The sequence below is a fragment of the Hemibagrus wyckioides genome, linkage group LG13, assembly GCF_019097595.1.
Source record: "Hemibagrus wyckioides isolate EC202008001 linkage group LG13, SWU_Hwy_1.0, whole genome shotgun sequence".
Classification (NCBI taxonomy): domain Eukaryota; kingdom Metazoa; phylum Chordata; class Actinopteri; order Siluriformes; family Bagridae; genus Hemibagrus; species Hemibagrus wyckioides.
Window position 1 is genome coordinate 12,564,018 of NC_080722.1, and position 13,850 is coordinate 12,577,867.

The 13,850-nt window shown below is 36.4% G+C and overlaps 1 protein-coding gene across 1 annotated transcript in view; it reads left to right on the forward strand.

The window, feature by feature from the left end:
• grin2cb (glutamate receptor, ionotropic, N-methyl D-aspartate 2Cb) overlaps positions 1-12,039 on the forward strand; it is a 32,706-nt gene extending 20,667 nt beyond the window's left edge. Inside the window, exons 7-14 of the mRNA XM_058405713.1 lie at positions 3,532-3,700; positions 4,409-4,562; positions 4,962-5,087; positions 6,420-6,649; positions 7,504-7,664; positions 7,873-8,060; positions 8,473-8,705; positions 9,893-12,039. Of these exons, the coding sequence (XP_058261696.1) occupies positions 3,532-3,700; positions 4,409-4,562; positions 4,962-5,087; positions 6,420-6,649; positions 7,504-7,664; positions 7,873-8,060; positions 8,473-8,705; positions 9,893-11,293 (2,662 nt within the window). The 3' untranslated portion in view covers positions 11,294-12,039. The remainder of the gene's footprint in view (positions 1-3,531; positions 3,701-4,408; positions 4,563-4,961; positions 5,088-6,419; positions 6,650-7,503; positions 7,665-7,872; positions 8,061-8,472; positions 8,706-9,892) is intronic.
• The last annotated feature ends 1,811 nt before the right edge of the window (positions 12,040-13,850 follow it).

Below are 13,850 nucleotides of genomic sequence, written 5' to 3' on the forward strand. Positions count from 1 at the left end.
TGGATGGCATATAACATGTTATAAACACATTTATGTAGCATAACGAATGGAAAAGTTATAGTAAGTGTTACCAATAAATATTTAAAAGCAAAGTAGATGTGGCTCCCAGAGCGCAATACTTTTTAAATGAAGTATTAAAATTTACACCACAGTGCTGTTGGATTCTCGAAGCTGATTGGTCAGAAGCTGGTGATTAATGTTCTATGACAGCACGGCTCTGAAAGAAGTACCATCTATAATTCAAATCATAGATTTATATCAATGCACAAATTCTAATGAGTTATCGTTTCTATAGTAACAGCTCATTGGCAGGGACTAGAACAGCAGACATGCCACATAATCCAAGAGAGAATAAAATAAGAAACATGCTATTTAACAGGAAAACTTACTAATAGTTGATATGGTGAGAGAATGAAACTCTAAAGAAATGTTTATGTAACGTTTACAGAAGGCGTCGGGGTGTCAGCTCTTTGTAAGTTTTCTGCCATACAAATGTCTTTAGGCATGAGGACGTTCTGTTTCTCTGTGTTAAACTGCATGTTTTGTTTTGTTTCATTAGTTCAGTAGAGAAAACAGAAGCCGATGATGTAATAGTTTATAGCTGCAATAAGATAAGAGAACAAATTTGTTTCACAGACATTCCACAACAGCAAATATTATAAACTATAACCAGTTACAAAATATGACATGTCATTCATTAATAAAGATGGAACACGATGAGCTGAATGGTTCAAGCAAAACATACAGTCGGGTCCAAAAGACTGACATCACCTATGAAAATTCTTTTATTTTGCATTCATCTTTAATTTCATGGATTTCACACATGGGCTTCACGTGTTTGTGCGAAAACTTTGTGTCTTCTGAGCTCATGCTTCAGTAGAGGAGATTACACATGAGGAAAATTTGACCTACAAAGCAGTTAACACAGTCACTATCATATTTTGATCATATTTTCTTTCTTTGTTTAAAATATTTCTTTTCTCAAATGATAAAATCTTTGGGTTTGTTTCCAATTTTGAATAGAAAAATCCCAGATTTTCAATGTTTTCTCAGACTTTCAGACGTTGCGTATATATATATCCTCTGTCAATGACATATTTCCAGGCACAAATGACATCAAAATAGTAGTGTTGTGGAAGTTGGTTTTGCTCAGCTGCTGTGCCAAATGAGAGATGGCTCAATGAGTTGTGCAGAGGCAGTAAAAGGAAACACACAGTGAGTGAGAAGCACCTCGTGCCCTGGGGGAAGAGACGACTGTTTCATTATGACAGCATGCTGAGGGGAGAACATGTTAATAAATCAGTGAATGGAGTAATCACCCCTCAGGGAAGATGGGATGCCCGAGAGGGGCATAGTGATAAATAACATTAATGATGACATCAGTGCCATGGGCTGTCACAAATCTCCATATTAAATGACAGTACTGTTTGGGAAGTCTTGGAATCTTTAGCCTCATTTTGAAGTGGATCCCAGGATTATGTATTCTTGCAGTTGCCCTATACCTGCAGAAACACAGTGAAATCACAAGTTCAGTCAAGATTCATAAAACTTTTACTTAATAACTAGATATTCAAATGTATCACCATGCCTTATGGGATGAATGTGGAAGCTACATTCAGTGAATAATTTGTTTATACTGAATATTTGTGTCTACAAAGGGTGCTAGGAAATCATCCATGGGCACAACTTTTCTTTAAAAAAGAAAAGGTCTTAGTGTTACTCCTTTAACTGTGCAATAACAGCACACTAACAGAAACAGATACATATATATATCTCAGAAATGTAAGAGTAGAAATTATAAGAAGCATATGTGCACATGTCCACAAAAGAAACCGATGAACTCAGACCTCAATTTTCTCCTCATACTCCTTACAGTGCCCTCACTCCCTCAATCTTGACCTACACACACCAGTGCAAGAGCCTTGTGTGTCGATAGTATGTGTGTGAGCTCACATAAGCCCTTGACTGATTAAGAATCTAGCTACAATTCACAGCCCACTTAACCTAAAATCTCTAGTGCAACATTCAGCTGAAAAGATAGGGTACCAGGGGACAGGCTTGTTTATGTTGTGCCTGGCTTGCTTCCACACAGAGACTTTTATCATCACATCAACTCTTCATTTGTTTCCCTTTGTTGTGCTTGGTGTCCACCTGTCCTGGCCTCCTGGCCTCTCGTTTCTCTTCCTCCACTGCACAGTCGGTGGGAGGTCTGGTGAAGGGTAGAGGTGATGCACTCCTGGAGCTTCTCTATTCACTGTTCCCTCATACTAATAGCTAAACAGATCACAGTGTTTGAATAGTTTTAAGGAACTTTTACTATGAGTGCAATCATTAGAATCAGGGGCCAACTTTGGCAGATTTAGATTTTAGATTGATAGATCATTAGATCAACAGATGAATCTGAATCTGTCTGTCTGTATTTCTGTTTCTCTCTCTCTCTCTCTCTCTATCTATCTATCTATCTATCTATCTATCTATCTATCTATCTATCTATCTATCTATCTATCTATCTATCTATCTATCTATCTATCTATCTATCTATCTATCTATCTATCTATCTCTCTGCCTATCTCCCTACCTGTATCTGGGATTTTTTAAAGATGGTTTTAGAATTTTAATATTCGAAACATAGAAAGGAAATATTGAATATTTAATGTTAAATATTGTGCACAATTTCTAGCTTTTAACTGTTTAAACGTAAGCAAATGTGTTTTATTAACCATGTTATCTGCTTTGTACAAAAGGTCAGATTTACCTCACACCTAATCTCTTTCATGTAAGCACTCCATACTAGCTCTAGTGCACATAGTCATTAGAGCAAAATGTGGGCAAAACAAATATAAAAAAATAAATAAATAAATAAAAAATTCATGCAAAAATTTCACAGGTTCTGCTTCTCCTTCAAGTTGCTGTCAGTAAAATAATTTGTAATGAAAACTGTATTAAATTAGAAAAGAATGCAAAATAGTAGAATTCTTACTAGTACTGTCAGACCTTTCGACCCCACATTATGTACATCTGATGTCTGTCTGTCTGTCTGCCTGTCTGTCTGTCTGTCTATCTGCTTGTCAGAGTATCATATGAATAATATGAGTAGATTTATGATGTTAAATACAATATACGAAGCTAATATTATAACTAGATAGAATTAACCTGACTAATACACACAGACCAGACATGAAGGTGCCTTATGTTATGCTTTACAATTACTTACTTGACACATTTTGAACAATCTACTATGTTAATCTTTTTCCACAAGACCAAATGCTTCTGTCTTGTATATATTAATCCTCTCACCTATCTGCAGTAATTAAAATGTCTTACTGTCTACCTGCTATTTCTGAATACCTGCTAAGTCCTGAACAGTACTAACCCTAACATTTGTGTACTATTAATAACAGCTTTACAGAATGTTCCAGGAAAGCTTGTAAAATGGCTGTTGTGTTTCTTGTGGTCAGTTTTCTAATACTCTGACAGATCCTTCCCTCTAAAGTGGAAAACAAACAGAACATTTCTCACCTCTATTCGCAGTGGCATCGGTCATTCTGAGCCTTACACCAAACTGTGTTGTAAGGGCTTCTGCATCGATATTCTCAAGAAGCTCTCACGCACCATCAAGTTCTCCTATGATCTCTACTTGGTCACCAATGGTAAACATGGGAAGCTGGTCCGAGGCATCTGGAATGGGATGATAGGCGAGGTATAATAGCTGCTAGTCTTAACACACATCCACAGAGGATTACATCCTCAACAAAATTCATTTGTATTAGCTGTGAACATGTTATTCTATATTTAAAACTGCCAATAACCTGTAATGGAGCATCCTTTCCTCAACACAAATCTGCTTGTTTGTGTCTAATTATTATGTGAGATGCAACCTGTGTCATTAAATGTGTTCACAGGGTGAACTGAATTTAAAATACAATCTTGACAACATTCATCCTGTCAACTCCTGCCGTGTGTAGTGTCACTTGATCCGGTGTTTAAGTGTCTTCCACAGCTGCTGGTGTTTTCAGCATTTCTATCACCTGCATCTCTCCATATGTCCCACATTAAAAATGAGCAAAGATCTGTACTCCTAGTATTTAAATGTTCGTGTGTCATGAAAAATCAATTGATGAACTGAACTGAATTACTACTGCATAACAGTTTGACAGTGTCCTTCTATCTCTCTCCTTAAGCAATGCTATAGAGTGTTTATGCTGTTCAATAGTGGTTGTGTCTCACCTAATTTATCCTGTCTGTGGAAAATTAGATGCTGTTTTAGTTGTTAAGCAGAATGCATTAAGCCATACAAACAACACACCACAACTACAGTAGATGACAAATAAACCAGTTAAGCAATAAAGGAAGCTGCCATTAATTGGCTGCACTCATTATTTTTCTGTTTCTCTCTAATGATTTCTAGGTCTTCTACAAGCGTGCAGATATGGCTATTGGATCACTCACTATTAATGAGGAGCGTTCAGAGATCATTGACTTTTCAGTGCCATTTGTGGAGACTGGGATTAGTGTCATGGTAGCTAGGAGCAATGGCACTGTCTCCCCATCCGCCTTTCTAGGTGAGAAAGTTTTATTCATAGTCTTTCTCCCCTTTGGCAGTCACACAGCTTAACAGGCAGCACTAAATATTTACTGCTAATTGAAGTTTTGATCAGCTACAGAAATAGAGGAAGGTTCTAAACTAAAATTGGGACAAATCCCAAATGCAGGAAAGACAAAAAAATTACAGCTTTCAGGTCCCATTGGTCTTTTAGATACAAGGCATGGCCATTTGTTTCGTTTTGTTTTTGTTTTTAGAGTTAATCACTTATCAAGTCATTATTCTTCCTTTAATGGGACAGCAGAGACTTAAAATAATGTAATAGATCTCATTATTACAGATTGCAGTAGTTAATAATGCCATGCTGTATTCTCATGGAGGTTGTGAAATGTGGGTTAATATGTTTCTCTCCTTACAGAGCCCTATAGTCCAGCAGTGTGGGTCATGATGTTTGTTATGTGCCTGACTGTTGTGGCTGTAACAGTGTTCATCTTTGAGTACTTCAGCCCTGTTGGATACAACCGAAGCCTAGTCAATGCCAAAGGTTAGTGGGTTTTTTTTTCCCTTTCTGTCAAAGCTCTTGTAAAAATAAGGAACGAAACAAAACAAGACTAATTCAGTCCATATATTTTCTCTTTATCATAAACACTTAAAGATTCTTGGTAGAACCCTACAAGAAAGGGAAAGTTCTCCTATCACAAAAATAGAACCCCTGAAACATTAACCAGCCTGTGAGGATTTTCTTTTTCTGAGCAAACACAATATATACAGTACATGGTTCCTGCTTTTGTTGGTTTGTTTGTTTTGAATTTAAATTTATGTGTGTGTGTGTGTGTGTGTGTGTGTGAATATGTGTTCATTTTGTATGTCTATGTGTAAAGTTGTAGCATTCAAAAGTCTGGTTAATATCAAAAGGGAGAAAATCCATTTGAAAGACTTCATACCAATTCCACTGAAAGATGCTTTGCCTACCTCTATTAAATATAATACATATGTTATAATCTAATGTGAGAAAACATTAACATCAAATTGTAAAACAATATACATTTACAATTAGAAATGAGTTGTCACATGAGTTATCACTTTGATTACCAGCGTCATCAAGTCTCTATTTCATCCTCTTATGGCTTGGTGCATTTGAAAACAGTCATCTCAACCAGTGACTGTTCTTGTTAACTGAGGAAAAAATCACAGATTTCATATTATTAATAAATTGTTAATTTGGTCATATAAGCATTTTAAAACCTATTTTAAAAAATGTAACACCTCTATGATCGAGTGCTAAGCGCTCATCTCTGTTTTGATGATGATATATAGCAGCATCACAGACATTTTTACAGTTGATATGACAAACTGATTCAGTTATGCTCATATCATTATTAAAAAAATATTCAGTCAATAGGAAAGTGCCTTTTCAGGACAATAGGACAATTTTGCACATCTTTAGGCAGAGTGACTGCATTTACTGCTGTGTTTGTTAAACTGTCTCCTTACCTACTACTTACATGATGACAGGCAGCCAAAGCAAAGGTCAGACAGTAACCTAAGTAAAAATTTTTCCACAACGCTTTGGTAAAATATACTTATGTTGTCTTAAAATAGAGATGTCAAAGTACATTACTGGCAAAAAAATAATAAATTTTTGCTGTAGTTTTTGGCTGTTCCAGGATCTCAGTTCTAGCAAGAACCGACCAGTTTTCACAGACCACCAGACATACTGACATTTATATATATATATATATATATATATATATATATATATATATATATATATATATATATATATATATCAATTCTACATGGAATACTCGCTATGACATGAGGTAATACATGAGTGGTTTTCTCTTTTCTTCTTTCTCTCCATCTCTCCCCACAGAGCCTGGGGGTCCCACATTCACTATTGGGAAGTCAGTCTGGCTGCTATGGGGAATTGTCTTCAATAACTCTGTCCCTATAGAAAACCCTAAAGGAACAACCAGCAAGATTATGGTGCTAATTTGGGCCTTCTTTGCTGTCATCTTTCTAGCCAGTTATACTGCAAATTTAGCTGCCTTCATGATCCAAGAGCAGTATATCGACACTGTATCTGGGCTCAGTGACAAAAAGGTAAGATAATCAGATAGTTTCTAAAGAATTAAGATTACAGTTTAAATTGCACATAGTGTATAGTGTATATATATATATATATATATATATATATATATATATATATATATATATATATATATATATATATATATGTGTGTGTGTGTGTGTGTGTGTGTGTGTGTGTGTGTAGAAGCAGAAGAACTCTGCTTAGTGAAGTTACTATATTCTTGGTTTTAATTACAGTTAAATAAATTACCACCATTGAGACACTTTTTTCAGTTACCTCTAGATAATATCTTTCACGAGCTACGCTTTTACAAAAGTGAATAAACCCCAGGAGGCAAATTTAATAGATTTGACAGCAGTGATACAGAGTTTTCTTAATGTATGCAGATTTCAGAGGCACTGTGCTCCAGCATGAAGCTGGGATGAATTTAAAAATCTGTTCTTAAACCTTATACGCTGCAGACTGATCCTATTCTACTTTAGAAGGATTAGATAGGCTTTGGAAGGAAATTACCAGATCGTCCAAACCATTCAAATGCAATATATCTCCTCACCCGTATACCCCTAAAATGCACTGTGGAAAAGCTGACACATATTTGCCAAAACAATTTGTCAATAAGATGTGAAAGAAAATTCACTGGCAGCTGTAACTTTCATGAATGGTACCTTAAGGCTCCTTTTATTCATTGAACTTGTATGTAACTCTTTTTTTTCTGTAGTGTGACTATGACTTTGAAAAATGCACTGACACTGTACTGACAAAGTAAGCTTTACTTCTATGAGAACCTAAAAGGTGAAAATTCGACACTGCCTGCAGCTAACAATCAGACATCTAACCAAAGTTCACAGTCTGTCTTATCCTGCAGTTTCAGAAGCCCCAGGAGCATTACCCCCCTTTTCGCTTCGGCACAGTCCCAAATGGCAGCACTGAGAGAAACATTCGCAGCAATTATCCAGACATGCACAGCCATATGACCAAATACAACCAGAAAGGAGTGGAAGAGGCACTCAACAGTCTCAAAACAGGGTGTGTTTTTCTCTGAACTTTATTGTGATTTTGAGTAATCTAAGGCAGCTGGTGTTTAATGCACCTTTAACAGGCCACTATTAAGTCAAATGAATGGACAGTAATTATTTGTTTGATGTAAGTATATGTAATTATATGTAACCCAATGTAATTATTACCGTATCGTGAGCTTATCAGTAAGATAAATGTCACGCCGTCTTTGCTGCAGGAAGCTGGATGCCTTCATATATGATGCTGCAGTGCTTAATTACATGGCTGGCAAGGATGAGGGCTGCAAGCTGGTGACCATTGGCAGTGGGAAGGTGTTTGCAACAACAGGCTATGGCATTGCATTGCAGAAGGACTCCCGCTGGAAACGCCCCATAGACCTGGCTCTCCTCCAGTTCCTGGGAGATGGTAAATCATCATCAGGGGATCAGATATGTTCCACAATTAATATCCTCAATCACAGCATGAAGCTGTTACTGTCCTCTCTCAGGGTTTTTGTAATATCATCAAAGACCCAGGAATTCGTAAGGTTTATTACAGTGATAGGTTGAATGCATTTTAAGATTACACACTATACATTCCTTTTTACTTGCTGTTTGTGTTCCTATATACGGTATTTGATTTTAGTTAGAAAATACACTCTCAATGAATCATTTTTAAATACAACATGAAGACAAATACATTTGACCCATTAATAGAGTATAAAGTATAAACCCACATTTTACAAAGAATGTTTTTGACATATGGTCAGTTAAAATTCTAATGTTGAACAGTGTTTTTATTGCAGTTCCTTAGTGGCTTTCTTTTAATGTTTTTGAAGGGGACACACAGAGACTAGAAACTGTATGGCTGTCTGGAATATGCCAGAATGAGAAGAATGAGGTGATGAGTTCCAAATTGGACATAGACAACATGGCAGGCGTCTTCTACATGCTCCTAGTCGCTATGGGTCTTAGTCTGCTTGTCTTTGCCTGGGAACATCTGCTTTATTGGAAGATCAGACACTGTGTGCACAAATCTGAACGTCTAGACTTCCTCCTGGCCATAAGCAGGGTAGGTGTATGCCAAACCACACCATGCTGTTTCATAAAACCAATTAGCTTTTTCTCATACTAAGGCAACAAAATCCAATTTGGTGTTTTTGGTGAATACTGAAGCATTGGTTTGGTCTGTTCCGAGTCTCCAAGCTTACATTAATGTGTGGTTGTAAATTGAGCACATTACCCTGTATGTTCTTGCTTCTTGCTCATGACACTATACTTTAAAAAAAAAAAAAAGGAAAAATCTTGTATGAAAAACTGTAAAAATAAAAAATAACAATAAAAATAAAAAAAATAAAATAATAAAAATAATAAAAATAATAATAATAATAATAAAAATGTAATAATAATAATAATAATAAATAAATTATTATTATTATTATTATTATTAATTATTAATATAAAGATATATGTTTACAATATTAAAAACTTATCACTATAGTATATCACTACATATTATTAATACAGTTGTGTGCAGAAGTTTGTATCCCATATTTTTTCTGGGTGAAATAATGAAGGACCCCCTTTTTAAAGTTTATCCACAAAATAGAAATCTGTGAAGATTTCCATTAAAATTCTACTACCACATGAATCAATATCTTTAATAGCCAGCTCAATCTATGTATCCCTTTTGAAATGCTCTAATTGTTTGCATTTTTGTATTAGTGTGTCTAATGATTTAAACCTGTCACCATGTTAAGGTTTATTTAGGCATGAAAGGTTCAAACAGGCTTAAACTCTAAAGCAGTTTTCTGTGAGCAGTCAAGTTGAAAGTCAGTGGGATTAGGAAAAAAAGCTATCACAACACACAAAACAGAAAATATCGACCATTCTCAGATCTGGAGAAGGTCATCAAAAGATATCAAAGTGTTTACAGAGACCATTATCATTGGAGAAAACTAAAGAGGCAAATACCAAAGAGGCAAAAACCAAAGACACTAATAAAGATTGAAAGAAAAAATAATAAAATAACAACAATCTCTAGAAATCCTCCCTACAGTGGGTGACAGGAAAAAAATAATATTTATATAGTATTATAATTTATTTCATAATTTTGCTTGTTTTGTTATTTTGCTTTCATTAAATTGGTCATATTGGTTTCATCATTCTGAAGCTGGGGCATACAAAATTACATTCAAGTGTTTATTAAATATGTACGATATAATCATAATAAAATTCTGTTAAATTTGTCTTCCTTAGGGAATCTACAGTTGCTTTAATGGAGTTGAGGACATGGGAAGATCTGGAAACTTGCAGAATCTTGACATCACAGCAAACTATGCCCAGGCTAACATGCTTAAAATGCTCCAGACAGCCAAAGACATTGTATCCTCAGCAAAGGTTGAGAATTCTCTGGACAAGGCAACAAAAACCATTGAGAACTGGAGTCGGAAAGGTGGGAGTTTACCTGCACGCATTCCACAGGTGACCACAACTGAGACACTCCCAGCTCACCTGTCTTACATTACTAACATCACGGAAAATCACTCATCCCTTGGGCAGCGCTCTTTACCGCCCCAAGTCACACAGCATTATGCCGAAACTACCAGTCCACCACATGGATCTACTCAAAGACTATTATCACACCAGACTCCTCTACACTACACTGTCCCTTCTCGATCTGCTGGCATGTATAATGGGCTGCTACCAATGTCTAGCATTAGCACACCTCATTTAGCAACATATGACATGCATTCCCAAAAGTCAGCCAAAATGCCCCCTCGTGTCATCTCACATAAAGATCTACAAGCACCAGACATCTTCGCTGAGCATCAAGAACCTTGCAACACCTTTGTAGGCCCCAGATGGAAAAGGAGAGCCCAAAGTTGTCTGGAGGAGTCTGTGGATCTTAGAGGATTACATGATGACAAAGGCCACAATGTGTGTCTTTCAGAAGTCCAAACTAACCATTTTGCACATGATGTACACCCTTCTTCTATGGAAAGCCCTTATCGTCCAGGAGATATGTCCTGTAATTCTTGTATTAAGACATATGTAGATCATGGGGATGGCATGCCTTTAATAGGAAAGAGAAAAATCCATCGCAGACCCTCCTTCCTTAAAGCCACCTGGGGACCAGGCAGGGTGCGGTTTCCAAATGAAAGGCCTTTTGACCCAGACTCATGTCGAGTGGACATGCCAGATCTGTTTCCTTTCACAGAGGTCTATGGAAGAGGCAGAAATAACAAATACCACCCTTTGCCTGTGGAACATATTTACCTTCACTCATATCGCCGTCAGCCAAGAAAGAGTCACAAGTTAAGGCATTCCCAGTCCACCTATCTGCCCTCTTACAGGGAAGCAATACATCATAATGCCATAGGTGTGAGGAGGGCCTCCAGCCTTGTACATAGACAATACTCCTACCCTGACCTTCCATCCTACCAGAGCCCACTGCCATATGGACCGGCAGAACTGTGCAACATCTTCCCCTGCATGGGCCATCCCAATGACAGTGGGTATAGGGGGTATAGGGCTTCTGTACACCTGCAGGATGGCCATCTGCTCCCTGTTCCAGGCAGCAGGATACTTTACAGGGTCGGTTCCCCAAGTGTACCTCTGACATGGGGAAGGATCTCTAGTCTGGAGTCTGAGGTTTGACCCTTCAAATGTAATTATTTATTTTCCACACAGCTATTTGCAGTGCCAAGCTTTGAAACTGAATTCCAGGAAGCAGTTTGAAAACTACCTGTGATTCCTTCCAATAAGGACTGCACACCTATAAACTTTGGGCTTTCTTTTATTCAACAAAGTGCAATAATACAAAGATTGTACAATAATTTTTTTGAAAAATTAGTGTGGTATAAATAGTTAACATTATATCTAGTGAAGTGTCCTTTTTTCTTTTAATTTGAGATGAATTTGTTATTGATCCATGTAATCAGCTATAACACTTCATTTTATAAACCCTTAAGACAGTCAAAAATATGTTTTTGCTCTCTCTCTCTCTCTCTCTCTCTCTCTCGCTCTCTCTCACTTTCTCACTCTCCACACATTGCAGGGTGAATCAAATGGTATTCTATTATTAGTATTATCAAGTACCTGCAATGCTTTAATAAATCACAAAAGCCTATCAATAGATCCTATATAATTTGTGGCTTATATTAAAAGGGGTAACTGAAAGACTTGTCTGAATGCTACCTTCTGCATTCAGTGCTACATTATACTTTAGGTATTGTGATTAAAATATAGTTCTTCAATGTCCATTATTATGTACCTTATTATATAGGAACCACTATAAAAAAAATTAGGTGTTGACCAGTAAAAACGTCCAGTATAAGTTCTACTCTAAATGTTTTAGTATTTTTTGTGTTTTTTTTTTACAATAATTACGATCATCTTCACACTCCAGATAGATTTGAAATGTGTTTACATTTTTCTCATTTGTACCTGTACTTAAAACTAATAAAATGCAATCTGCAATTACAGTATAGTTGATTACAGCTGTAAGTATTTTTCCTCTCTTTTAACCCATTGTATTATCCGTGTACACATATAGCAGGAGTTTATAAATAGGAGAGAGCTCTATTGGTGATTAACTGCATAACATCCACATATATTAAGCCTTCATCTTAAATGAAAAGCCTTAAATTGAAGAGAAAGGAAGATGAAAGTGTAATATGTAGGACAGCTAAATAAAAAGACCACAAATGTTTTGATCAGAGTAAAATCCTTCTGTTGTGAATGGTAAAAGTTATAAACAGTTTCATAAATATCTTATTAAAATCAATCCATACAGTGATTATGCAAAGTGTATGGAATGTTACCCAAATTGTCCTTCATTCCTGGACCTCATTATGTCCAATGTCTCCACCTCAGTGTGTTCCTCCAAAACCCAAGGTGACCTACGCTAAGGTAATTATGCAGTGAGGCTTTTGTTATCACCCGATAAGGAACCTTCTTCTCATGGAGTGAGTATATGAGAATCTAAACGCTGAGAAACTTTAATTTTCCCATTACCACCCTTTGCTTTTTCTCTTCCTTATGAATGATAGCACAATATCAAGAATTTACACTAACCCACTTTCATCATTACTGTTCAGTGAGGCCTTTATTTACTGCACAATAATTATACTTCCTTCATAAATTTTCACTTTGCAGCAGCGGTTGTCTGCAGAAAGAAACACTTTTTAAATTTTATTGAAGGCATGGAAGCAAGAAAAAGATAACCAAACAGAGCTTTAGGTCTATAAAATAGAGCACTGTACTCTCTGTTTTATAAATATATTTAGTGAGTTGAAAGGTGATTCAGTGTTTGGCTCTAAAAGCATCCTGGAGGTGGGCAACTGGCCACAGAAGAAAGCTGCCTGCAATATATCAAGCCACAGGTGGCTAAGGAGACAAATGATCTACGTTTAAAATTCAAAAAGGATGTTGTCTATGCGATTCGTTTGCAATGAAGATGATAAAACTATGAAATTATGAAATATTAATAATTTACACGGTCATTGCAAGATTCATATCTATTTAACCAGTTTGGCCATTGTGGCCCCTACTAGAATAGACCACTACTTCTTCCCCTAATGAGAGCAGTAACATCATTATAAGACTTTTATATTGTACAAGATCCCTTCCCTCTATCTACCCTGAAAACAATAGACAAAAATGGTTTTATTATATCAGAAATGTATTTGTCACGGCCACTATTAAACGTTACAAAATTAATAAACACACAAGTACACTTGTATGCACTCACACACATACACTAAAGGGCAGCATGTATTCTCTTCACGTTGTCTCCTGGAATCCATTAGCTCAGATGTCAATGCTAGTCATTGTTGCTGGTCACCTTCAGCCAAGGGCTTTGAGTTAAGACAAGGTGGATAAAGGAAGAAGGGGGGGGGGGGAAGGTTTAGAAGAAAACTTCACAAAGTTTTAGTAGTGATTAATTACTCTTGTGTCTGAGTGACACTACAATTCCATTACAGAAAAGGAGACAAATGAACTCTTCAATACTACTTCTATTACCAAAGATGTATGAAGATTTAACGTTTTGTACACATATATAGTGGGGTCCAAAGGTCTGAGACCACAATGAAAATCTGGAATTTTTAAACATTCTAAAACAGAAAAAAGCAAATATCTGGCATTTTGAATCTTTAATATAGATCTTGTGCAAATTGTAGGTCACAGTTTAATGTAAGCGAATGTGTGATAC